This window comes from Neofelis nebulosa, chromosome 12 (assembly GCF_028018385.1).
Source record: "Neofelis nebulosa isolate mNeoNeb1 chromosome 12, mNeoNeb1.pri, whole genome shotgun sequence".
Classification (NCBI taxonomy): domain Eukaryota; kingdom Metazoa; phylum Chordata; class Mammalia; order Carnivora; family Felidae; genus Neofelis; species Neofelis nebulosa.
In genome coordinates this window covers 9056982-9082534 of record NC_080793.1, presented here as the reverse complement: position 1 = coordinate 9082534, position 25553 = coordinate 9056982, and the positions used below count along the sequence as shown (strand labels likewise).

At 45.4% G+C, this 25553-nt stretch overlaps 1 protein-coding gene across 12 annotated transcripts in view; it reads left to right on the top strand.

Moving 5' to 3' along the window:
* Nucleotides 1-25553, top strand: part of RALGPS1 (Ral GEF with PH domain and SH3 binding motif 1) — a 315600-nt gene that overhangs the window by 82780 nt on the left and 207267 nt on the right. For 10 of the 12 annotated variants that reach the window (XM_058694076.1, XM_058694077.1, XM_058694078.1 and 7 more), the window contains 3 exons: nucleotides 4904-5025; nucleotides 8390-8497; nucleotides 21596-21646. In XM_058694076.1, coding sequence (XP_058550059.1) covers nucleotides 4969-5025; nucleotides 8390-8497; nucleotides 21596-21646 — 216 coding nt within the window. In that variant the 5' untranslated portion in view covers nucleotides 4904-4968. The remainder of the gene's footprint in view (nucleotides 1-4903; nucleotides 5026-8389; nucleotides 8498-21595; nucleotides 21647-25553) is intronic. The other 2 variants (XM_058694081.1, XM_058694082.1) reach the window with 2 other exon arrangements.

Genomic DNA, 25553 nt, shown 5'->3' with positions numbered 1-25553 from the left:
GGCACAGTCGCCGTCCTCAGGGGCCCTCCCAAGGGGTGGAAGAAGCGGTTCTCCGGGAGGGGCCTAGGCCAGGCTGACTCCCTTGATGGGAGTCTGGTCCCCGATGAGGAGTTGGGGCCTGGCCAGGTCTCAGGGACTGAAAGTGGATGGGTGGGGGTGTCCCTGGGCCCTGGAAAGATGTTCTGTTCTGCTTGGTTCTGTTATTTCTTAGTATGTGAAATATCACTTGTCTGAGACATGCTGCCCACGAGTTAGGCTATTTTTGTCCATGGAGAGACTTGCAGGAGTCAGATCTGAAACAAGCGCTCTGTCTTTCTTTCCAGCCCAGGCTGCCCGTGGGGAGCGCAGGGCTAACACGCTGTGGCTGCCGTGCTTTGTGTCCAGGTGGGCCCGAGGGGCGTGCGGTAGGCAGGTCAGGCCTCCGGGAGGAGGAGCTGCACTCAGACACCTGGACTCAGCCTCCGCTGTCCGGTGGCCTGGCATCCACAGCTGGGAACCCCTTTCCCGCAGTGGAGGCCTGTGGTTTCACAGAGCGTGATGCCGTGCTTTCTTTAAGCTAATATTTTATTTGTTTATTTTAGGAAAAAAGAATAGGCATAAATGAACAGAACTGTAGGATTAGATTAACACTCACAGTAACCAGTAACTGGGATTGAGTGCTTGGTCTGTGGCTAGCCCGGGCCGAGTGTTTCACATGCATTTTCTCACAGGGTCCTCATGGGCTCTTGGAGGAGGCCCAGGCACTGGTGTCGATGGACCAGGGTTTGAACACCCCAGGCCCACTGCTCAACTAGCAGTTGCATCACCTCTTGGTGCCTCAGTTTCCCAGAAGAGTCTCCCCTGCCTGGGGTTGTCGTGAAGACAAAATGAACTAAAAATGTAGCACTTAGCCCAGCTTCGCACAGCTGCCGCTCCCTGCGTGTGCTGCTGTCGGTGTTGGACGGGGGCACCTGAGTGCGCCCCCCCCCCAGCGATGATGGAGAAACGGGCAGAGGTGATAGCGTCCTTCGGACGGGATGCAGGGGGTGGGCGAATGAACTGTCATGGAAGAGGGCGTGAGAACCAAACGTGGCCTCTGTGTTGAAGGGCTATGTGACTTGAGGGTTTCTGGTGTCAGGTGAGTGGGGAGAGCCAAGGCCTCTGGTTTGGGCTCCATGTTGGGCCCCCCCGGGGCAGACCCGCAGAGTACCAGGCATACTGTGAAAGGACCGAAGCTCTCATCAGCCCGGAACTGATGCAGGTTGGATCCACAACATCATCACACAGCATCAGGCTGGCTGTCTCCCATGCCCTCTTCCCCTCGTGACTCTGTCAGGCTTGGGTTGAGTCACTTCAGTATGGCCCGAGCTGATCTGAACAGAGGCCATCCAACAGGCTGGTTGTTTCTGGCATAGAGAGCCTGGCTGGGTTGGCTCCGACTCCCAGTCCGCATGAGTTGGTTTGTCCAGTCTGAGACAGCCCTGCACCTTGAGTCAGTCTCATGCTGCCTCTTTGAGCTCTTGAGCCTTACTCTCAGCCTCAGTTTCTGGATTTCCCACTTTGAAGTCTCTAGGTTCTCATGGGGTGTCTGTGGGAAGGTCTCATCTGCCTGACTCCTGGGAGGCCTTCCCTTTGCTCCAGACGCGGGTTCCCCTTCTCTCAGTCCTGTCTCTTCTGCACTGGAAATTCCTCAACGTCTTTTTGCTTATTAATAACCCTTCTCTCGGGGCACCTGTGTGCCTTAGTCGGTTAAGTGTCTGAATCTTGATCTTGTCTCCGGTTTGTGAATTCAAACCCCACGTCGGGCTCTGCCCTGTAAGCTTGAAATTCTTGTTCTCCCTCTCTCTTTTCCCCACCCTTGCTTGTGTACACACGCTGTCTGTCTCACTCTCTCAAAATAAATAAATAAACTTAAGAAAGTAACTCTTCTCTTGTCATGGGCTAACGTGGTTTGTTTTTGCTCTTTTCATATTTCTTTGATTATCTCAAAGGGACGTGGAAGGGAGCAGTTAAACATGTGAGTTCAGGGTGCCATCGTGAAACAGCGCTGGTGGCTGCTGCTTTCATTGTAGTGTAATTTACATACCGTAAAATTCACCCACTCCCAAGTGTGTGATTCTGTGATTTTGAGTGAATTTACGGAGCTGCGTTTAACAGTCGTGATGATCCTGTTTTAGAACATTTCCGTCACCTCAGAAAGATCCCTGTGCCCGTCTGCAGTCAGTCCTGCCTCCACCCCAGCCCACCGCTGATGTGCTCCTGTCTCTGTGAGTTTGCCTTGTTTTGGCATTTCATAAAAATGGCATCCTACAGTACAGTCTTTTGGGTCTGACCTCTTTGACTTAGCATAATGTTTCTGAGGTTTATTCATGTTACAGTTTGCATCAGTATTTCGTTTCTTTATTACTGAGTAGTAGTCCACGGTAGGGAAATCTCTCATTGTTTATCCACTCACCACTGGAGGAGCAAGGAACGTTTAGATTGTTCCCAACTTTTGGCTCTGGTGAATAATCCATGTACATGTCTTTGTGCGGACATATGCTTTCATTTTTTTAAAAGGTAGCTACCTAGGAGTAGAATTGCTGGTCATTTGATAAGCGTCTGTTCAACTTTTTAAGAAACTACCAAGCTGTTTTCCAAAGGAGTTGTACCTTTTACCTCCTACCAGCAACGTTTAAGGGCTCCATTTCTCCGCGTCCTTGCCAGCGCTTGGTTTTGTCTTTTTCATTATAGCCGTCCTGGTGGGTCTGAAGCGCTGTCTCATTGTGGTTTTGCTTCGCCTTTCCCCATGGCATTCCCCTCCTTTGACATCTGTATGCCTTCTTTTGCTAAAGGTCTCTTGGCATCTCTCACGCAGCTGCCTTCCAAACCTGCCCCAGCCACGGCTCGGGGTCCTGGGTGACCGCAAGCACGGCTCCTCCGAGGACAGAGGGATTGACAAATGGCGGTTCTCAGCCCGTCCCCTTTCCCTGCTGGTGAAAGAGGAGTTTGGCCTCTGCTGCTCAGTTTTTCCTCTGAGGAAAAACTTTGCCGACCTGTGCTTTCCCCCCCTTCTCTTTTGGTATAAAAATTATCAAGCATTCAGAAAAGTTGAGAGACTAGTGCAGTGAACGCCTGTCAATAGATGTCAGGCGTTAGCATTTTGCCATAGTTGCTTTATCTCTACTTCAGCGTATTTTGCAGACTGATCGGAAACTAAATTGCAAACTCATTTTAGCCCTGAATTCTGCCACGGCGCATCGCCCGGACAGACTTTCTCCTACTTAATCTCCCCGCTGATACTGTCACGCCCCAGAAAATTAATGGTAATTCGATATCATCTAAAATATCCGTATTCAGCTGTCCCTGGCTGACCCCCAAATGTCATTTATAGCTCAGACTGGTTCTTCTCAGCGTTTGGGGGAGGAAAGGCGGGAAGGCGGACGGCTCACAGGCTGTTGCTCAGGAGGAGATGGCTGGCGAGGAAGATGGCGGAGAGGTTGTGAGGGAGCGGCCATCGTGGCTTTGGAGATGGGGGCGGACGGAGCCTGCAGCACCCTTGGGCGCACGGACCTTGTCGGGCGTGCGACTCTGTTCTGTGCCGAAGCGCTGCTCTGTGATGAGCCCTGGGGCTGAGGCTCCAGGTCACAGGCAGGGTCGAGATCTTTTCCACCCATCTCCAGACGATCTTCCCCAGTGAGCTTCAGGCGAGACCTTGCTCTCCAGGGTGGGTTTTCTCACGGGCACCGCAGACTCGGCATATATCCCAGATTAAATGCATCATCTTCTTCACAGATCTGCTGCACCACCTCTGTTCCTGCCCTCGATGGGGGACACGCCGTCCTTCTGGCACCTCAAGCCAGACACCGTTCACCCTCAGCTCATCTACCCCGATCACCCTTCCCCATCAGTTTCTGTTGATTTTCTGTCTCTGTTGTCTCCCAGTCTGTCTCCTCTCTGACTCCACTGCAACAACCTCGCTTAGCTCAGGGGACCTTTCATCTCTGGCCTGAATAAATGCAGTTGGCTGCCGGCTGGTACCTGACCTTCTCCTTTCCTTCCCTTCTTGCACCCTCCCTACTCCCCTGGTCACTTTCCTGCTAAAGAGCAGGTGGTGGCTGCAGCTCCGTGTCGTTGACTGATGTGATAAATGCCCTCCTAGAGGCATGTACGCGTTGGCACGAGAGCATCTGGTTCTGGTTCCAGTGGTCCAGGCTCGGTAACCGGAGGAAACGACATTTGAGCAGGGTCTTGAATGATGATGGGATGGTGGGGCTGCGTGACTAGAGGCCCCAAAGCATGAGTTACTTAACCTCTCTGTGCCTCAAACTCCTCACACCTAATGTGGGAGCGATAGCACCTACCTGAGGCGGTTGTGAGGGTTAGGTCATGTACGCAAAGTGCGCGGCATGGGGTGAGCGGTATGCGAATATTAGCTGTGATCACATTATTACTGATGAAACGGTCTTGTGCACAGGGAAGCACGGTAGGAGCGGTTTGTACTCTTTCCCTGCTTTCTTTGAAAACAAAGGTCACAAACTCTAGTGCCTGAGAGGGCCAGGCACGCACCCAAATGGTTGCACAGCCCAGGTGCCGTCCGGAAGGCACTTGCTCCAGTGCGGGGGCAGCTGTCGCTCAGCTCAGCTGATGCTCATCAAGTAGCAACGTGGGCCCAGTACTGCCAGGTAGTTTCATTTTCAAGAAAGGCTGGAAATCCATAATTCCATGTGAAGCTTTCTAATTAAATGTTGTTGATGAATTTTAAAAATACTAAAACCTGTACAAGCCCAAGAAACTATGTCTGTGGGTCATACTTAGCCTGTAGGCTGCTGGCTTATAAGCTTTGTTTATGAAGGTCTCCCCCAGGGTCTAGCACAGCTCCCCCTCCAGGGTGGGTTGAAGTTGGGTTTGAAGCTGGTTTTTATGAGCCCCTTTTTCCTTGTAGGACTTCTCCAGACAGGTTATGTCACCGACGGAGGCTGCCCTGAAGCTCCCTGTGGCCCGGAGACTATGTACAAGAGGAATGGTCTGATGGCTAGTGTGTTGGTCACCTCCGCCACTCCACAGGTACAGGGGCTGTGAGAACTGGGGCATTTGGGGGGCAGGGGGAATCCTTTCAGCTGACCTAGTCCCCAGCTAAGTCGTGGACAGCAGGGCAGCAGGGCTCCGTGAATACCACCATTTTTAGCGCTCCCGGGGCCCCTGGCCACACCAGGCGTGAGATGTGGGAGGCGGTCAGCCCTGAGGATCAGTGTGTTTTCTGTGGTGGTTCTCTTCAAAGATAAACTGTCACCTGCCCGGTCTGGTCATAGCAAGTGCCACATTCCATTTTGGTGGCAAGATGGGATCAGATCTTTCCCAAGAAAAGCTGCTGCCGATTATAAATAAGTCACACATTCCAGAATGAAGTCAGACAGAAGTGCTTCCAACTGGCTCAGTGTTCTTATTTGCCTTATTCAGTAGGAAATGGCTGCAAGGACTGGTGGTCTGAGAGTGGCCTGGGCGGGGGCTCCTGCCCTGGGGGTTTGGGAGCTTGTTTTCCAAGTGCGTGACGGGGGAGAGGCGTGCTAGGAGGAGTGGGTGTCAGGCCCAGGGATGCCACCTTGCCGAACGTGTAACGCGTGGCTCCTGTGACAAGCTGGCAAGGGAACACTCAGTGTGGTGAGCTTGTAAGTCCCTCACGGTTGAGCTGGGCTTTTGAAACGATCCTGTGTGATCAGCTAGAACTTCACAGGAACCAATTCATAGCTTAGAAACCTTTAAAAAAGTCTTTATTTTGATCTCTGCCTCTGAAAACACACTTGTGAGTGAGTACCTTTTAAAATTCCCTGATGGTGCCGGTATAGGTTTGAATAAAGTCCCTGCGTTGTCATCAGCACCAGCACTGATGTATTTGGAGCAGCACTGGGTTAAGTAAGGCCCCCTGTGTGAGTGTGTGTGTCTGGGGCAGATGTAACGGGGTGTTACAGGGAAGTTACAACACCTGAGGTCCCAGGAGTGGAGTGTGTTCGGTAACTGGAGGAATCAGACTTCTGTTTGCATTCACAATTTACATTCCATCTCGAGTAGAGTTTCTTTCTTTTCTGATCTCTGTGCGTATGTGCATATATATACACCTACATATACCCATGTACATATATACCATGTGTAGGTACGTCCGTGTGTATATGTGCACGTGTGTGTATATGTGTATCTGGAACATGGCAAGTACTCCATAGTTAGTGAGTGAAAGAACACATGTACTCAATTGGTTTTGGTGACTGAATGACCCCACACACATACACCCCATAATTCAGCGTGTATCACACACCAGGCCCTTGCCTTGCATGTTCCACAGGCATTATCACACTAATCCTCACACTCACCTTCACCCCCAGTTTATAGATGGGGAAACCAAGGCAGGAGGGGAGGACTACACTGGCTCAAATCACACAGCTGGTCAGCAGTGGGTGGGGATTCAGAGCCAGGCTTCCGTGACTCAAGCCAGTGCTCTTAACCACAATGACACTACACTGAGGAAAATCACTTAGCCTGCTTTCTGGAAGGTGGTTGAGGAAGTGCAGAGTGATTTACCGGTAATCACCTGCTCAGGCAGGGTCTGTGCCTAAAACTGAGGGGCGGGACAGGCTGCCAATTCCAGAGGCACTTGGGATTAGTGTTTGTTACTTTTCAGAAGTTAAGCACAGATTCTCCTCAGGGGAGAATGTCCCATCAATTCGTGGAAATTTTTGTTTTAGTTAAATTTTTATTTTAATCTTTGTTCATATTTTTGAGAGAGAGAGAGAGAGAGAGAGAGAGAGACAGAGAGACAGAGAGAGAGAGACAGAGTGCGAACAGGGGAGGAACAGAGAGAGAGGGAGACACAGAATCCGAAGCAGGCTGCAGGCTCTGAGCTGTCAGCACAGAGCCTGACAGGGGGCTTGAACCCACGACTGTGAGATCAGGACCCGAGCTGAAGTCAGACGCTTAACCGACTGAGCCACCCAGGCGCCCCATTCATGGCACTTTTAAAGTAGCCATGTCCACCCCACCCACGCCCCTTGAATTGGCGTCTCCGGGGGAGGGGGATTCTGCCAGCTGCTTTGTAAGCTTCATTTTATATAACCCGTCCCACAGTCCTGGGGAGCAGGTCCAGCAGCTCTGTTTTACAGAGACGGGGAGGTCAGGCAGCGGCTAGTGCGGGGCTGGCATCCCAACCAGGCCTGACGTGAGAGCTCTTAACCCTACGATGTGCTACTTCAGGTCACCTCAGGCTTCTGGGTACTGTAACCTCGTTTGTAGAACGTTCAGATGACACAGGCCTGTTGGAACCTACAGGTTGGAGTTTCTGCGCTTCCTTTTAACCTCACATTTTCAGTTGTTGACTGGTGGTTTCCCTCACTGGCCTAAAAACACTCCAGTTTCCAGTAAGATTGCAAGGTTTTTCCAGATATAGCCATTTTGGAAAGAGTGAAATAAAGAAGAATTAATAAAAGCATGTTCTCTAAATCCCGGTCCAAGATATTGAGGTTAATGGAAACCACAAAGTCCCTCTTCATGGGTTGAGACGAATAAAACCATTTACGAATGGGCACAGTTTTTGGGTGGTAAGCTTGATTGGTTCCCCAAAGTAGAATTTGATGAAATTAAATAAAATCTAAGAGAAGGTATGTTCAACATTCTGGGATCCCCGCAGTGTTGGGTTTCATGAAACTGGCCACATTTGGGGAGTTTTAACTTGCTCTTTTATGGGAGACACTTTCTCTACATGCAGGGCCCAGGGTGTTCTTAACGAGGGGCTCTACCAAATAGAACTTTCGGGCCTGTCTCCAAAGCCAGTTGGTTACGTCTCACCTCATCAGCTAGGAGGCTTTGAATTTCAAGTGTCCCCTACATGAAATAAGCCTTGAGGGCCAGTTTAATACTTTGTGTAAGAATTTCCTGCAGTGACTTCAAGAAAAAAACAAAGGTGAAACCAGGTGATGTTTGAAAGACGTCATAGAACAGACGATTGCCTCAGGCCTCCTGAGGTGTGAAGGCCCGCTTCTCTCTGAGGGAAGAGTGGGCTGAATCTTTTTACCCCACCAGCTACACAACGGGCTGGAGGCAGTCTGGGGTAGTGATTGAGGGGGGATGCGTCTGGCCTCACATAGATGCAAAACTAAGTTCATCTCCTGGCTCTTCAGTTTCCTAGCTGCGATACCTTGGGGAGGTGGCATGGCCTCTGCTTCCTAATCTGCAAAATGGGAATAAAAATAGTGTGTGCTCAAAGAGTTCTCAAGAGAATTAAACAAGAGTATTTGTATGGAACAGGGCAAAGCAGCGAGCCGTAGCAGCTTTTGTCCCTGCATGGTTCTGTCACTCTCGTGTCCTCGGTTCTGGGTGTGGGGGCCAGTGATTCTGGGGTCAGCCCGACTGCTCAGGTGGTACCCTCTCTCCCTGTCCTCCACAGGGCAGCAGCAGCTCAGACTCTCTGGAGGGCCAGGGCTGCGACTATGCCAGCAAGAGCTACGATGCCGTTGTCTTCGATGTCTTGAAAGTGAGTCCCGAGGAGTTTGCTGTAAGTAATACGACAGCTGTGGGTGTGTGGACACCAAAACAGTGTGATGGGGGTCGGGGGCAGCGAAAAGTTCCTCCGGTTGGAAACAAGCCAAATGCCCCATAATAGGGACCATGGGATAGAATATTCTTTTTGAAATGCCAAGCAGCATTAAAAAGGATGCCATCAATCTAGAAATTAACCACCTTGGAAGTCATGCGCAGTATATATGGAAAGTAAGTGAAAGGAGCAAGTTATGGCACAATTAATAGAGACCGGTGCCGTTTTTAAAAAGCATGTACAGCACACACACGATTTATATTTGTGTAGGAAGAGGTCTAGATCTGATGTTTACATAGTCCTAAATATCTGGATATAAATAGCCAAACGTTATTTACTGTAGTTTCTGGTTGTAGGGTTCTGGTTAATTGGAATTTAGTTTTTCTTCTTTTTCTTTATTTGTAAATTGTACATTTTTACAGTGACTTTTCTACAATGGTAGAAAATAATATTTTGTAATAATAAAGTTTTTAAAAATTGTTTCTTCTCCAACAAGTGTGTTTGTGCTGCTCTGAGGGGCAGAGTTGGCTCCTTGTTTCGCCAGGACTTGGTTTCTTCCTTTTGTACTTCGAGGGTGAACAGTATATTGTCCCTGGGGTGACCTTGGGCCTCATTGCAGGTACTGTCCCAGGGCAACCCTGGAAGTGTCTCCCGCCACGCCCACTCCTCCCTGTCCCCCTTGCCGGACCAGGCTTTGTGCCCTCCAGGGTGCTGTGGGAGTGCACTGGGCCGCATCTCATCATTCTGCCATTGTCGGCCTCCGCGTTTATTTTGTGCCTTGCTGAGCCTGGCACGTGCGTCACCTCCTTCAGTGTAGCCAAGGGATCATATAAAAACCTGTGTAAAACTCTAGCAGCTGCCTTGTAGGAGAATGAGACCCTGTGTTCCTCAGGAGGCCTCCAGTGCCCCCTGGGGTCTGGCTAAGCCTCCTCTCCTGCCCCCATCTCTGCTCCCCAGCTAGACCTCTGCTCCTTCTTTCTAACCCAGACTCACGTGGCATCTCCCTGCTGCAGGGCCCTGCACGTCCTTTCCTTCCCTCCTACTGGCTCTTCTCTACCTGTCTCTGTCTCTGTCCTTGGATTGAAGTGGCCTCTCTCCATCACTCTCTTTTCCCTTACCCTGCTCCAGCTTCTTCAATTTCTCATTACTACCCAACATTTCACACCATAGAATAACAGTTGTGCTCTGTCTCCTCCACCAGAATAGAAACTCTTTAAGGACAGGAACTTATTGTGACTTGTTCATTGCTCTTTCCAAGGTGCCCAGAAGAGTGCCTAGCTCATAGTAGGTAGTCAGTGAATACATGTTGACTGAAAGAATTCAGTCTTCAGAGTAACCCAATGAAACAGAATTATTAGCTCCTGATTTTCTTTCTTTTTTTTTTTAATGTTTTAAAAAATTTTATTTTATTTTATTTTTTTATTTTTGAGACAGAGAGAGACAGAGCCTGAGCAGGGGAGGGCCAGAGAGAGAGAGGGAGACACAGAATTTGAAGCAGGCTCCAGGCTCTGAGCTGTCAGCACAGAGCCCAACGCGGGGCTCAAACTCACAGACTGTGAGATCATGACCCGAGCTGAAGTCGAATGCTTAACTGACTGAGCCACCCAGGTGCCCCATTTTTCTTTTTTTTTTTTTAATGTTTATTTATTTATTTAGAGAGAGAGAGGGAGGGAGAGAGAAAGCATGAGCAGGGGGAGGGGCAGAGAGAATGGAGACAGAATCCCAGGCAGGCTTCGTGATGTCAGCATGGAGCCTGATGTGGGGCTCGATTCCATGGACCGTGAAATCATGACCTGTTAGCTCCTGATTTCCTAATGAAGAAATGAAGGATCTAAGAGATGATTTTTTTTTTTTTTTTTTTTTTTTTTTTTGCCTGGATCACATAGCCAGGCAGAGCCAGGGCAGCCTGGGCAGAGCCAGGTCTAAAACCTTCATCTGCTGACTATTCAGCTAATGCTGGACCGTGATAATAAGGGCAACTCCTATTTTTGAACACCTCCCATGTCTAGGTTGTAACACTAAGTGTTTTACGTGTATTATCTAATCGACTTCTCACATCAGCCTTATACATTAGGTGTATTTATTATTCCCAGTATACTGATGAGGAAGTCAGTTCTTAAAGAGAAAAGTCACCTCTTCACACAGATGGTAAGTGTCACTGTCTATCTGGGATTTAAAACTAGGACTGGCATTCTTGACCAGCACTATCCAACAGAAATATAATCTGAACCACATGTGCAATTTTATTTAATTTATTTATATATATGTTTAAAACACTTTAATTCCAGTATAGTTAGCATACAGTGTTATATTAGTTTCAGATGTACAATATAGTGATCCAACAGTTCAATGTATTACTCAGTACTCCTCATGATAAGTGTCCTTCCCCTACTTCACCCATCCCCCCCCGCCCCCCAGCAAACCGTCTGTTTGTTCTCTATAGTTGAGTCTGTTTTTGCTTTGTCTTTTTTTCCCCTTTATTCATTTGTTTTGTTTCTTTAATTCCACATATGAATGAAATCTCTGACTGACTTACTTTGTTTAGCATTATACTCTTCAGATCCATCCATATTGTTTCAAATGGCAAGATTTTATTCTTTTTTTATGGCTGAATAGTATTCTTTTGTGTATTTATACCATGTGTTCTCTATCCATTCATCTGTTGATGGACAGTTGGGCTGTTTCTTTAATTTTGGCTATTGTAAATAATGCTTCAATAAACACAGGGGTGCACATATCCTTTGAAATTAGTTTTCTCATATTCTTTTTTTTTAATGTTTATTTTTTGAGAGCGAGAGAGTGGGGGGAGGAGCAGAGAGGGAGAGAGAAGATCCGAAGCAGGCTGTTCACTGACAGCTCGATGCAGGGCTCAAACTCATAAACTGAGAGCATGACCTGAGCTGAAGTCAGACGCTTAACCAACTGAGCCGCCCAGGTGCCCCAGTGTTTTCATATTCTTTGGGTAAATACTCAGTTGTGTGGTTACTGGATCATAGGGTAGTTCTATTTTTAATTTTTTGAGGAACCTCTGTACTGTTTTCTACAGTGGCTGCAACAGTTTGCATTCCCACCAACAGAGCACAAAGGGTCCTTTTTCTCCATATCCTTGCCAACATTTGTCGTTTTCTCATGTTTTTGATTTTAGCCATTCTGACTGGTATGAGGTGATACCTCATTGTGGTTTTGATTTGCATTTTCCTGATGATGAGTGATGTTGAACATCTTTTCATATGTCTGTTGGCCATCTGGATGTCTTCTTTGGAGAAGTGCCTGTTCATGTCTCCTGCCCATTTCTTAATTGGATTATTTGGGTTTTTGGTGTTGAGTTCTATAAGTTCTTTATATGTTTTGGATACTAAACCTTTATTGGATATATCATTTGCAAATATCTTTCCCCCATTCGATATGTTGTCTTTTAGTTTTATTGATTGTTTTCTTTGCTGTGCAGAAGGATTTTATTTTGTTGGAGTCCCAAAAGTTTATTCTTGCTTTTGTTTTCCTTGCCTCACAAGACATGCCTAGAAAAATGTTGTTATGGCTGATGTCAGATAAATTATTGCCTGTGCTCTCTTCTAGGGTTTTTATGGTTTCAGTTCTCACATTCAGGACTTTAATCCATTTTGAGTTTATTTTTATGTATGTATGGTGTAAGAAAGTTGTCCAGTTTCATTCTTTTGCATATGGCTGTCCAGTTTTCCCAACATTATTTGTTGAAGGGACCCTGATTTTTTTTTAATGTTTATTTATTTTTGAGGGAGAGTGAGGCAGGGCTCAAAATCACAAACCATGAGATCATGACCGAAGCTGAAGTGGTATGCTTAACGGACTGAGCCACCTAGGCTCCATGACTGCTTTTTTCCTACTGCATGTTCTTGCCTCTTTTGTCAAAGATGAATCGAGCATATAATTATGGGTTTATTTCTGTGCTTTCTATTGTGTTCTATTGATCTGTGTATCTGTTTTTGTACCAGTACCACACGGTTTTGATCATTACAGCTTTGTAGTATAACTTGAAATCTGGAATTGTGATACCTCCACCTTTGTTTTCCTGTTTTAAGATTGCCTTGGCTATTTGGGAGTTTTTTTGTGGTTTCACAGAAATTTTAGGATTGCTTGTTCTAGTTCTATAAAAAATGCTGTTTGTATTTTGATAGGGATTGCATTAAATCTGTAGATTGCTCTGGGTAGTATGGACGTTTTAACAATACTTGTTCTTCCAATTCATGGGCTAGTGTTGTCTTTAATTTCTTTCATTGGTGTTCTATAGTTTTCAGTGTACAGGTCTTTTACCTCCTTGGTTAAGTTTGTTCATGGGTATTTTACCATTTTTTGGTGCAATTGTAAATGGGATTGTTTCTTAATTTCTTTTTGCTGATTTATTATTTGTGTATAGAAATGCAATGGATTTTTGTACATTGATTTTGTATCCTGCAACCTTACTGAATTCATTTCTCAATTTTAGTAGCTTCTTGGTGGAGATTTTAGGGTTTTCTATATCACATATGCAATTTTAAATTTGCTTGTAGCCACATTAAAGAAAGGAGTTGAAATTATTTTTTTTATTTTTAATGTTTATTATTATTTTTAAAGTTTATTTATTTATTTTGAGAGAGAACATGAACAGGGGAGGGGCAGAGAGAGAGGGGGGGAGAGAGAGAGAGAGAGAGAGAGAGAGAGAGAGAGAGAGAGAGAGATATCCCAAGCAGGCTCTGCACTGCCAGTGCAGAGCCTACACGGGGCTTGAACCTACAAACCGTGAGATCATGACCTGGGCTGAAATCAAGAGTCAAACACTTAACTGACTGAGCCACCTCGGTGCCCCTGAGATTACTTTAAAAATATATTTTACTTTACTTGGTATATCTAAAATAGTATCATTTCAACATGTAAGCAACATGAAATTATTGAGAGAAGTGAAATTAGATTACCATGAATATTTTTGAGCCAAACACTTTTTGCCAAAAGAAAGCAAAATAATGTAATCAAGTAAGTCAAGGAAAAAAAATGTGAGCCAAAGATTTTATATCCAGTAACACTGACTTTCAGGTATTAAGGGCACGGACTATTATGAACATGCAAGAAGATTATTCTTCAGAGAATGTTATTCCTGTGAACCCTTTCTGAGGAATTTACCAGAGAACAAGCTTCAGGCCGTGAAAATGATTAGAGAAACATCACTATAAAGACTGATGGAGAGCAGTGAACACTCAGTTACTGTAGAGTTAAGACCGAATGACTAAGGGAAGGAGAAGGTATGGTGTGTAATGGCCGTGTTGCCCATGTAATAGATGCAGTGTGACTCTTACAGTGTAAACTGTAAAAAATGTGGGAGGATGGAGAGAACATATACAAAACTTTCATAACTTTTCTCAGTAATTACACTGATGGTGGTAGCATTAATATTGTTATTCTAAGACTGTTGTGTGAATAAAGTAGGATAAAGGAAATGAATAATTATGGGATAATGCAATCCTGTATACCCTGTGTCCTTGAGACCAGGATTTTCAATATGGAAGAAAGGAGATAAGAGATGTAATACAGAAGAAGGTAAGTAAGTTAGGGGGAGAAAAGTATCCTGAATTTGAATTGGAAATATCAGTATGAATTCCAGACTGTGGTCGTGAAATACCATTTACCGCTGAAAGAGACCGGGGCTTCCCAGAGAATTGCTTGATTCTAGGTCTAGGACAGGAAATGTTCGAGATGAGCCTGTACATCTTTCCAATACCAGTGAGGAAGCTATCCAGGACCAAGAGGGTCATGTCAAAAGGACTCAGGAGCCACCTAGAGGAAGAAGCTGCCATTGTCCAGTGATGGGATCCTTTGAGCTTCAAAAGAATAATATTTGGAATTGATTGAAACCCATCAAACAATGGGTCATCACTGGATGACAAGAGGGAACAAATTTATTACCTTAAAACCTAAGAAATAGAAAGAAAGAATCCAGTATTTGTCTTACCTTTCACTTTTGAACTTTTGAACTGTACTGGGTAACCAAATAGTGGGTAAGGATAATTTCAGTTAATAAGTGGAAAAGGAATGATAGAATTGGAATACAGTATCATCATTTTATAACCCGAGTGAGTTAATAGATCTAAGCACGCAAAAGGAGAGACATTATGTGCTTCCTGATGGAACAGCACAGCACCGCCTCCATTCCTGCCAAAGGGATCAAACCTGTGTCTGCTCAAGTCTCCGGGTGCAGCTGACAATTTGCAGGAAATGCCAAGGACAGAGGAACATGTTGACCTGAACTCTGAATGTGGGGAACTGTGTAGATCAAATGGCCTGGATTCTCCAGCAGATACATTGTGAGGACAACAAGAGATGGAGAGAATACTTGTAGATTAAAAGAAACTTGCAAACACACATCAACCTTTTATTTTATTTATATTATTTTTATTTATTTTTTTATGTAATCTCTACCCTCAGCGTGGGGCTTGAACTCACAACCCCGAGATCAAGAGTCACGTGCTCTACCAACTGAGCCAGCCAGGTGCCGCACGTTAAACTTTCAAGAGTGGGCAAGGAGTGCCTGGGTGGCTCAGTCAGTTAAGCATCCAACTTCGCCTCAGGTCATGATCTCACGGTTTGTGAGTTCGAGCCCCACATTGGGCTCTGTGCTGTCAGCATAGAGCCCACTTTGGACTATCTATCTATCCATCCCCCTCTCTCTGTGCCCCTCCCCTGCTTGCGCTTTCTCTCTCTCAAAAACAAATAAACATTAAAAAAAGAAACGGGCAAGATGCCACCATGATGCCCTGGTGCACACACTTGGGTGATCAAATCGTAAAGAAACTTGAGGAAAGTCAGGACCTCTGTTTCTCATGGCCGGAGGGAGGGCTTGTGATTGGGATGAGGCACAGGGAAGAACTCTGGGGTGACTTTTCTGAATTGTAGTAAACTATATGCAACATAAAATTTATCACTGTAACCGTGTCTAAGTGTACAGGTGAGTAGTGTTAAGCACAGTCACATTGTCGTGCACCTGATCTCCAGAGCTGTTTCATCCTGCACACCCGAAACGCCATACCCATTAAACAACCCTCCACCCCCCCTACCCTCAACCACCGAGACAGTATTTTTTGTGTGTCTGGCTTTTGCCACTTAGCATCATGTCCTCAAGGTTTGTCCGTATTGTGACATATGTCAGCATTTCCTTGCTTTTTCAGGCTGAATAATACTCCCTAGTGTGTGTATATACCCCATTTTCGGGGTCCGCTCGTGTGTTGACTGAGGTAGCTATTTCTTGACTGAGGTGGTAATTATAAGGTATTCATCTTATAATAAGTCATCAAACCGTGTAATTGCTTGATGTGGTTTATGTGAATGTGTGTTATTTTGTAGTAAAAAGGTTTCAAATCATTTAAAAGGTCCTCAGTTTCTCAGCAGGGGTGCTCGACAGCTAGATTTCCATCCTCCTCCTCAGCAGGCTGAAAGAGTAAAGAGCAAAGCTGGAACTTTGTCGTCAATAGTTCATGGACATCCTTCTAGGTCAATATGTATAGATTTAATTCTCTATTTTTTTTTTAAAAAATTAATGTTTATTTATTTTTGAGAGAGAGAGAAGCAGAGTGCAAGTGAGAGAGGGGCAGAGAGAGAGGGAGACACAGAATCAGAAGCAGGCTCCAGGTTCTGAGCTGTCAGCACAGAGCCTGATGCAGGGCTCGAACTTGTGAACTGCAAGACCATGACCTGAGCTGAATTCGGAGGCTTAAGTGACTGAGCCACCCACGTACCCCTAATTCTCTATTTTTAATAGCTGCATGAAACTCCAGAGTCTGAATGTACCATAATTTTTTTTCTCCCAACAAGTCCCTTTTTGTGGCCTTTTTTGTTTCTAGCGCTTGTCTTTCTGTAGGTATACGGATTGTTGTGTCAGCCATATGCTCATTTCACTTTTTAGGAGATAGTATCTAACTGCAATGCCTGATCTTGGATTGTGAAAAAATTGCTGTAAAAACCATTGGGATATTTTAGCAAATTTTGAATGTGGACTGTATGTAATATTAGATAATACTGTTGTAGCAATGATAAGTTTCCTGAGTGTAATAATTTTATCATTATGTAAGAGCATGGTCTTGTTCTTGGGAAAGAACATGTTGAAGGATTTAGGGGTGAAGAGTCATGATATCTGCATTTTATTCTCGAGTGGCTCAGGAGAAAATGGTGTATATATAATTATATACATAGAGAAAAAGCAAATGAGGCAAGATGTTAATAATTAGTGAAGCCAGGTGAAAGGTTATAGAGTTCATCATACTATTCTTGCAACTTTTTTTTTAGAAGTTTGACTTTTCAGAAAAAGCAAGAGTTAAAGAACTTTTGTAATGGGTTGCTGCCAGATTGCTTTTCCAAAGGAACAGAGCAGTCTGTAAAGTCCTGTCGCTCCTGGTGGCACCGATGGACAACAAATGGCATCTTCCTGTTTAATTTGCATTTCCTTGACTGTCATTCTAAGTTTGCCCCACACATGTTTCTGTGGCTCTAGGAGTACAAGTAGGAATGTATCTGTGGAGCTGATTGCCCTTTTGTTCTGTGAGCCTTCCCGGTCATGAGCTGGTGGAGTGATCTAAATGCAAATTTAAAGGTATCTTCTGTTACACAATGTGCCACTCATTTGCCAACAACTTCTTTTGTTTGTTTATTTGGGGGTTGAGAGAGCCTTTATACTAAGGTTGTGGCTGGGAAGAGGGGATTTAGTCACCAGTGTTAGAGGGGGAAACACTACATTCAGCATATGTAGAAAACAGTTGGGTTTTTTTTGTTTTTTGTTTTTTGGTTTTTTTTTTTGGTTTTTTGTTTTTTGTTTTTTGTTTTTTTTTGTGTGTGTTTTTTGCTTTCCTTTTTAGCTAAGTAGCTTTCATTTATCCACACAGTAACCCTCTTTCTTTAGGGCCATATTGTGAAGTACTCCAGTAGGTCTCTCCATTCTGAAGGAGTCACCTCAACAGAAATGTTTTGTAATATGTGGAGATTGGCCATTTCCCTAAAAAGCCTGGGTTTTTAGGAAGTCCTTGACTAGGGTGAAGGAGGGGGTTGGAGAAGGAGTTAGGATTAAGGAAGGCATGGGCTCCTGGGTGGCTCAGTAGGTTGAGTGTCTGACTTCGGCTCAGGTCATGATCTCGCAGTTTGTGGGTTTGAACCCTGATAGCTCAGAGCCTGGAGCCTGCTTTGGTTCCTGTGTCGTTCCCCCTCCCCCCGCCCCACCCCTGCTGGTGTTCTGTTACCCTCTCTCAAAAAAAAAAAAAAAAAAAAAAAAAAAGGATTAAGAAAGGCATTGCCAGGTGGCTAGCTTCATTGGACATCTGTTGAAGGCTTTATTTCCAAAGATAAGGAGAAGCCGTGGAGAGACTTGTTCATGAGTGTGCACCTCCGTCCAGGCATGTGTGCCCCACTGTGGAGGCTGTGCTGCATTCATTCATTTGTCCATTCATTCATTCACTGTGCTTATGTTTCCCAGTCCGTTCCCATGCAATCTAATATTAGCTTCAGGTGCACAGTGTAGTGATTCAACACTTCCATACCATGCCTGCTCCTCACGACAAGTGCTGCTTGTGGACCCGAGGGCCCTATTGCCGGGCGTTTTTACAGAGGCCGCACCACATCCCCGGAAATGCTGTTTCTCTCCACGAAGCCCGGGCCTCTCCCCTGAGGGAGGGGCAAGGTCTTCTGAGGCTGAGGGCCACTGTGAAGGGGGACAGGACTGGCTGCCCTCAAGCCTCCATCCCTACCCACACCCTCCCTTTCTGGTAAAACTGCCTGTGTTGGAGCCCCCACACTTCCTGGGAAGGACGGCTGGTCAGCACCCTTTCCGTGCGTGTATGGCTTTGTACTAAAATGACACATTTGTAATCTGAAGATTTTACCTGTGTATTGACATATTCTTGTTCTGGACTCGGCTTCTTTTTTGGTCAGAATTGTGAGGATAAAAATGCATGAGAGACTTCGGAAAACCCTCAGATTGTGTGTTTGGGGCCAGCCAGTCTGTTTTAAGTTTGGTGACCTCTGTTGTTGTTTGTTTTGAATAAAAAACCTGAATACACTTTCTGACGTAGGGTCTGAGCGGGGATCACAATATTTGGAACTTCCAAAACCGTGTGAGCCGTAAAGCCACTATTTTCATAAATCATTTAGAAATTCGGTAGCAAGCCCTAGAAGTGATGGCAGGATGGAGAGGAAGTTTTCTTATTTTCTCATTAGTGGACTTTTGGTTCTCTTCCTAAATGACATAGCAAACATCCTGCTGGTTCTCCCGGGTAGGGAGTTAACTTGAGCCACAGGACGGATTTCCAAGGCCCTCTGAGCTTTCAGCATGAATCTCCTGTTTCCATAAGGCCGTCCTGTTCCCCAGGATGACAGAATTAATGCAAATGTGAGGGGACTTGGCTAGCAGTCTCCACAGGTCTGGCAGGAGGATCGCCAGTCTGTTTGCACTGCCCGGGACATAGCTCTGGGCCAGACATGCAGACCTTTAGGCCTTCAGGCCTCAGTCGTCCCTTGACACCCGGGTTACAAGGGCCAGACCCACCTTATGTGGACGTCCAGTGCCCCCTTACTGCTGGTGGGTAGACCCAGAGGTGGAAGGACTCGATTCCCAAGTGCTTCTTCATTCCCAGCGCCTTTGCTGTCCCTCTCCTGAGCTTCCATTAGTGGCAGCACCAGCCCCTTGGAGGGGACAGAGAGGCTCTCCACGGAGGCCACCTGCTGACTTCCCTCTCCCGCTCAGCCCTGAGGATGGTACGCTTTGGCCTGCATCCTGTGCTTCTCAGGAACCCAGTGCTTTTGGACCACCTTTAAATTATGCCGAGAGGCAACCACAGTTCTGCACCTTAGCCCCGGATTGTGGTTACACCTGACATACTGCGTTGTTGTCATTTTTCTCATGTATTTTGGACATGAGGCTTTTTTTCATGACAGTATTTGTTGACTCAATGTAACAGCCTCCTTTAAGTGTTCTCTAGAGCAACTTTGATACATGAATATTCAAATGCATCACTAGTCCCTTATTTCTTAGCTCACGTATTGGTCAGGAGCCATAAGTTCACATCCAGTACATGAGCCCATCTGTGTGACCTCGCATACATACGATATGGAAGTATAAATGTACGAACACACGTGTGGGTACAGTTTACCCTTGAACACACAGGTTTGAACTGTGTGCACCCACTTATATAAAGATGTTTTTAAATAAATACAGTACTGTAAATGTATTTTCTCTTCCTTATGATTTTCTTAATAACATTTGCTTTTCTCTAGCTTACCTTACTGTAAGAATACAGCATATAATTCATACAATGTGTTAATCAGCCATTGATGTTATCAGTAAGGCTTCTGGTCAACAGTAGGCTGTCAGTAGTTAACTTTTGGAGAGTCAAAAGTTATATGCAGATTTTCAACTGTGGAAGGTTGGCATCCGTAACCCCTGTGTTGTTCATGGGTCTGTGGTATATATAATCTTTGTGAAAATTCAAAATAGGAGGTGCAGGATGCCTGGCACCTGACAGACGTTCTCAGTCTCTGTGTATGTGTTTCTCTCTCTACACCATACACAGATGCGCTCTCTCTATTTGCATGTATATATGTATGTGTATACACATGTGCATATCCGTATCTAGAGAGAGCACCTGTCATATGCCAGACATTCTGCACTTCTTGTCTTACATATTCCCAAGGATCCTATAAGATAGGGATTATTGTCATCATTTCCTAGATGTGGCGCCTGAGATTGGGAGAGAGGTTAAATCATGCGTCAAAGAGAATATTGCCGTCAAGCAGTGTTACCCAGACATACACCCAAGTCCTGCTGGTTCCAGAGCCCAAGTTCCTTCCCCTGCATCATGTCCTCCTCTTTGACCTGTGTGCCAGGGGCAGGGTATCTTCTTCATTAGGAGGCAGCCAAATGCCCTTGGCTCTCCTTCCCTGGCCTGTCACAGAGGTGTCTGTTAACTGACATCTGGCATCCCAGGTGACATGTGGAGATGGGCAGGTCATGTGAAGTCAGCTCAGTCTCTGCCTTGGCCTGGAAAGATCAGCAAGGATGCTTTCTCTTATTGCTGCCCGATGAGCAGCTAACGATGGGACCAGCCTTTTATTATTTTATTTTATTTTATTTTTAATTTAATTTAATTTTATTTTATTTTATTTTTAAGTTTATTTATCTATTTTGAGAGAGAGAGAGAGACAGAGAGAGAAAATCCCAAGCAGGCTCCACACTATCAGCATAGAGCCTGACGTGGGGCTCTAACCCCTGAACCAAGAGATCATGACCAGAGCTGAAATCCAGAGTCAGACGCTCTACTCACTGAACCACCCATGCGCCCCTAGAACAGCCTTTTAATTATATGTGTTTTCTGTATCTACAGCATTAATGCTTCTCAAGCTAGCTGTGGTAAAGGGCCATTTTTTTTCATCGCCTATCTGTTGAGGACTGATACTTTAAAAAAATACAATAAAAATGTGGCAATTTGCTATACAAGTTCCCAAATGCTTGCTCTCAAATTCTGAAGTTCTCTCGTTGTGGGCTGGTGGAATGAATAGTTTGCGGTCCAGCATGGTCCTCGCGTCTTGAGTAGCACTCTACTGTATAATTTAGAGGAGGCTGAGACTTCAGAAGAAATGTACAATTTCTATAAGCCACAGTTTTTTTTAAAAAATTTAAATTTAGAGTAATAGATAGTGTCTCTTTAGCATTCTAATTTTTAATATTGTGTCTACAACTTTTTTAAATGCCAAAAGTAATTCATGCTTGAAGCAACAACTCACAAAGTACAAAAATATCCAAACTGAAAATGTTCCCCTTCATCTCAGTTCCACCCTCCAAATGACTGTTATCAATTCTTAAATTGGGAGTTTGTCTCACATTAAAGAAAGAAGGATTAGGGGACAAGATTTACGAAGGGGGAAGGATAGGAGAGGCATTTTAGAAATTTTTTATTCTGTTCTTTCTTAATTTGTGTCTCATGGGAGAATGTGTTCTTACCCTGTATAGATTTAAAGTAACATGACAGCTGTCTTTGGTTTATGGTTTATTCTAATACTGATTCTCTTTTGTTACAGAGCCAGATCACGTTAATGGACATACCTGTGTTTAAAGCCATCCAGCCGGAGGTCTGTACTCTGTCCTTTAAATTGCTCTAAACACGGTGGCTGGGAAGAGGGGAGTTAGTCAGGTTTCTTTCTTGAAGTCTCTATAAATGCATTACTGACTTAAGCCCCTGTTAGAGAGAGCATCCAGGAGCTTCTCATTCTTGATGGTGCTCGTTCTGTGAGCCAGCTGTTTGAATTCTGTGGAGAATTTCACTGAGTTGGGCCCACTCGGGTGAGGCTGGGGGCACTCGGTGCCCACGGCCTCCATGACCGAGCCAGGCCTTCCCACACTGATTCCTTTTCCCCTCCCTCCTCCTGTGAGGGAACGTTTTTTCTAGAGAGCTTTCTTTTTGTTGATCCCAAATTCTGGTGGTTGCCTTGTTGCTGATTTCAAAACCAGTTGCCACAGCAAAACACGTACATATGTACATTAAAAGCATATGTACATTTTTAGAAACAGCATATTCAATAAAGAGAAAAAAGTTGGTCTTGGTCTTTAAAAATATCCTGGAAGTGTTTAGTAGTTGATAACAAGGCTTTATAGTTGTTTTAGTCAGCGATCTTTTTTTGTTGGCAAGTGATAGGCATCCATTTCAAAGTAGCTGAATGGGCAGAAGAGGAGTTTAATACGAGGACAAAAGGGCACTTGGTGGAATCCACAGGCATGGAGTTCAGGCAGCTAGAGTGCCAACCAAGACTCAAGCCATCTCTGCCTCTTGCCTCTGCTGTTTCCTCTTTTTTGCTCTCCTGCCTTCTTTCCTGTCTGCTCACGTGGTCCAAGCTGGCCTCCCCGAAGGGCTCACATTTACGTGATCCTCCTTTAATCCACCTTCCAGACTGAGATGAGTAGCTCTCAACCCAGCCCGGCTGAGCCACATATCTAGTGCTGGTTCATAATCTACGCCAGGGGTATGTGACCGAACAGGCAGGCACAGCTGAGGGGACCCAGCCTGGTGAATGGGGTGCACATTTTAGAGAAGAGGGGTGTAGATGGGGAGATAGGTCAGAAAGTGTCTGCTGTAACCATGGTGTGAATTCCAGAACTATCTTGACATACAACCCTTCTTCTTATAGTATGGTAGCTGTTAAGTCTTCGAGAAAAGCAGCATATTTTAATACAAAGCCAGACAAAGGATTTAGGCCTTCTGAGAGCTGGCATCTGACCTACTGCAAATTAGGAGGAAACTAGTACCACTAGCTGCTCTCATTATCTATGTGAGGGCGTGGCAATGATTTGAATTAGTGTGTGTGTGTGTGTGTGTGTGTGTGTGCGCACGCATGCACGTGCACCTGTGTGTGTGCGTGCGCACTATGTTTATCAGGTTTGGGGAGCAGAACTATGTTTGCTTGTTTGAATTGGCTGACTTCCAATCTTTTACTGTTTTCTTCAAACGTGGAATTATCCCCATTCTTTTTAAATAAAAAAAAAAACACACAACAAAAAACGAGTCTACCTTTTGGAGACTTCTGGAGGAGTATTTGTATGATGGTTGCCTTAGTTCTCAGCTTGAAGCTGTTTGTGATCATGTTGTCTGCTTGGCTTTGATCTGGAGCAGTTTAAACATTACAGTCTTTATTCTTTGTCCTGAGCATCTGGGAGAGGAGCCCAGCTTGCCGTGAGCCCTGAATCCTGAACCTACCTGTGGCCAGGGCTGGGGCGGCTGCTCAGGCTTGATTGTTGGAGGGAAAATGGTGGGAAGTTCTTTAGAGGCACAATTAGGGGCAGACCAAGACTTTCCCCCGGGGCACTGAGGTTTGGAAGGTGCCTCGTCCAAGACCTATCTTGATTCACATTGTGATAAGACATAAAGGTGGTGATGTTTAGCTTTCAAGATTTTAGTTTGGAGCGGTGGTTGTCTACCATGGCTGCACGTCAGAATCACGTGGGCAGCCTCTGAAACATGGGGTGCCCAGATTCCACTCTCGGCCATTGGATCTGGATCTCTGGGTCAGAGCCTGGAGCCCAGTCAGCCCTGTTTTGTGGAGGGTTGCCAGGTGCTTCTGATAAAGAGTGAGGATTAAGAACGAATTACTTTGAGATATATGGAGAAACCCCAAACTTGAATGTCTTTGATCTATGTTAGCTAAAAATGGGAGAGTTTGTTGCTCATACTCATTGTCAAAACTGTGGTTAAAAGGAGGACCCTGGGAGCCGTCCCAGCTGTTTTGCTGTTGTTATTGTTGTTAGTAGACTGAAAACTGGGATTTTTCTTCTTGATGATGTCTGCCACATTGTGGCTGGACCACCCCAGAGTTGGAAGGACAAGAATGAAGGACAGTTAGCAGTTTGACAAGGCTCCGAGGAAGCAGAGGCCAGCATCTGAGAGCAAGATGGGCACTCTGAGTGATCTGCCCTCCCAGAAGATGAGGAAGCCTTTGGCCTGGTGCCTCTCAGACCTGCTTATGCCTCAGAATCAGTTGGGGAGCTCTGTTAAAAAAAAATACAGATACCTAGGTCCATCCTTAGAGATTCTGATTCCATAGGGTTAGAGTGGGGTTGAGGATCTGTGTTTCAGTGAATTGTAGTCACTATTCTATTTGATAGGTGAATTGTCCTTTCTTTAACCAATGGGAGCCCTTGGTGCAGCTCCTATATCCTTTTAACATGATCCTCTTGGTTTTGATAGCTTCCTTGCACTTTGGTGCAATGAGCTATGTCAGTGTTATGTTGTACATTTCCTGCTGAAGACCTGGAATCAGGTGTCCCTCAGGGTGCTGGTTTCTTTTACTGGTGAATAATATTCAGAAACCACAGTCTGGGTGAAAGGATGCTTATGAGAGGAGGTTGCAGTTGCTTTTAGGCCCTTTTGGTGGACAGGGTTAGGAAATATTTATTTTTGAAAGGAAAAGTCACGAGTTCATAATTAGGGTAGGTGGTGTTCTTTCTCCACAGCTCTTTCTTCCCTCCTCACCCTTGGCATGACTTCCCTGTGGGTGGTGTGTGTTTCTCATCCCATTGACTTTGGGCTTGGCCCTGTGCCTTGGGCACAAGTGACAGCATGCACGTGGCGAGTGAGAGGCATGGCCAGCCCTCTTGGAACTTCCACTCTCTGTGATGTACGGGTAGCTGTTGCTCATTCAGCCCCAGTCCAAAAATGAGGATGTCATGGATGACCCGACCTAACCCAAAGCCTGCTGCACTCCAGCCTAACCTGGCCCCGCCCCAGTGAGCCCAGGGGAGGTTGGCTGACCCGCAGCCATTCTGCCGACCTCGGAGTGTGAAATTAATATTGCTGGTGTAAGCCTCTGAGATTTGAGGGTCATTTGTAGGCATGTGACCAATATAATGTTGGTCTTTCCAGTTCACATCTAACATTACAGTGTTTCGAGCTTAATTCCCTTGATTTTCATGGGATTTTTTTTTTTAATATAATTTATTGTCAGTTGGCTAACATACAGTGTATACAGTGGGCTCTTGGTTTTGGGGGTAGATTCCCGTGATTCATCGCTTATATATAACACCCAGTGCTCATCCCAACAAGTGCCCTCCTCAGTGCCCATTACCCATCTCCCCCCTCCCCCTGTCAACCCTCAGTTTGTTCTCTGTATTTAAGAGTCTCTTATGGATTGCCTCCCTCCCTCCCTGTTTGTAACTATTTTTTTTCCCTTTCCCTTCCCCCATGATTTCTTTTACACTGACAGTTTGGGTTCCTAACAACATTAAATGATTACATTTTTGTATTATCCCATCATATATATACACACAATAATTTTAAAAGGATAATATTGGTGTTACTCTTACCCAGCAGACTCCTGATTGCAGTTTAACATTTCTTTGCAGTTCTCTTTGTCTTTGGTACCTTTTCTTCTTGTCTTCCCTTCCTTGTACCACTTCTACACCCAAGTGGGGCCCATTCCTTGATTCCTCCAAAAGGCTTTGGGAAGCACCAGGGCAGAAGGAGGAGGGTTATGCTCCTGGAGTCTGCCT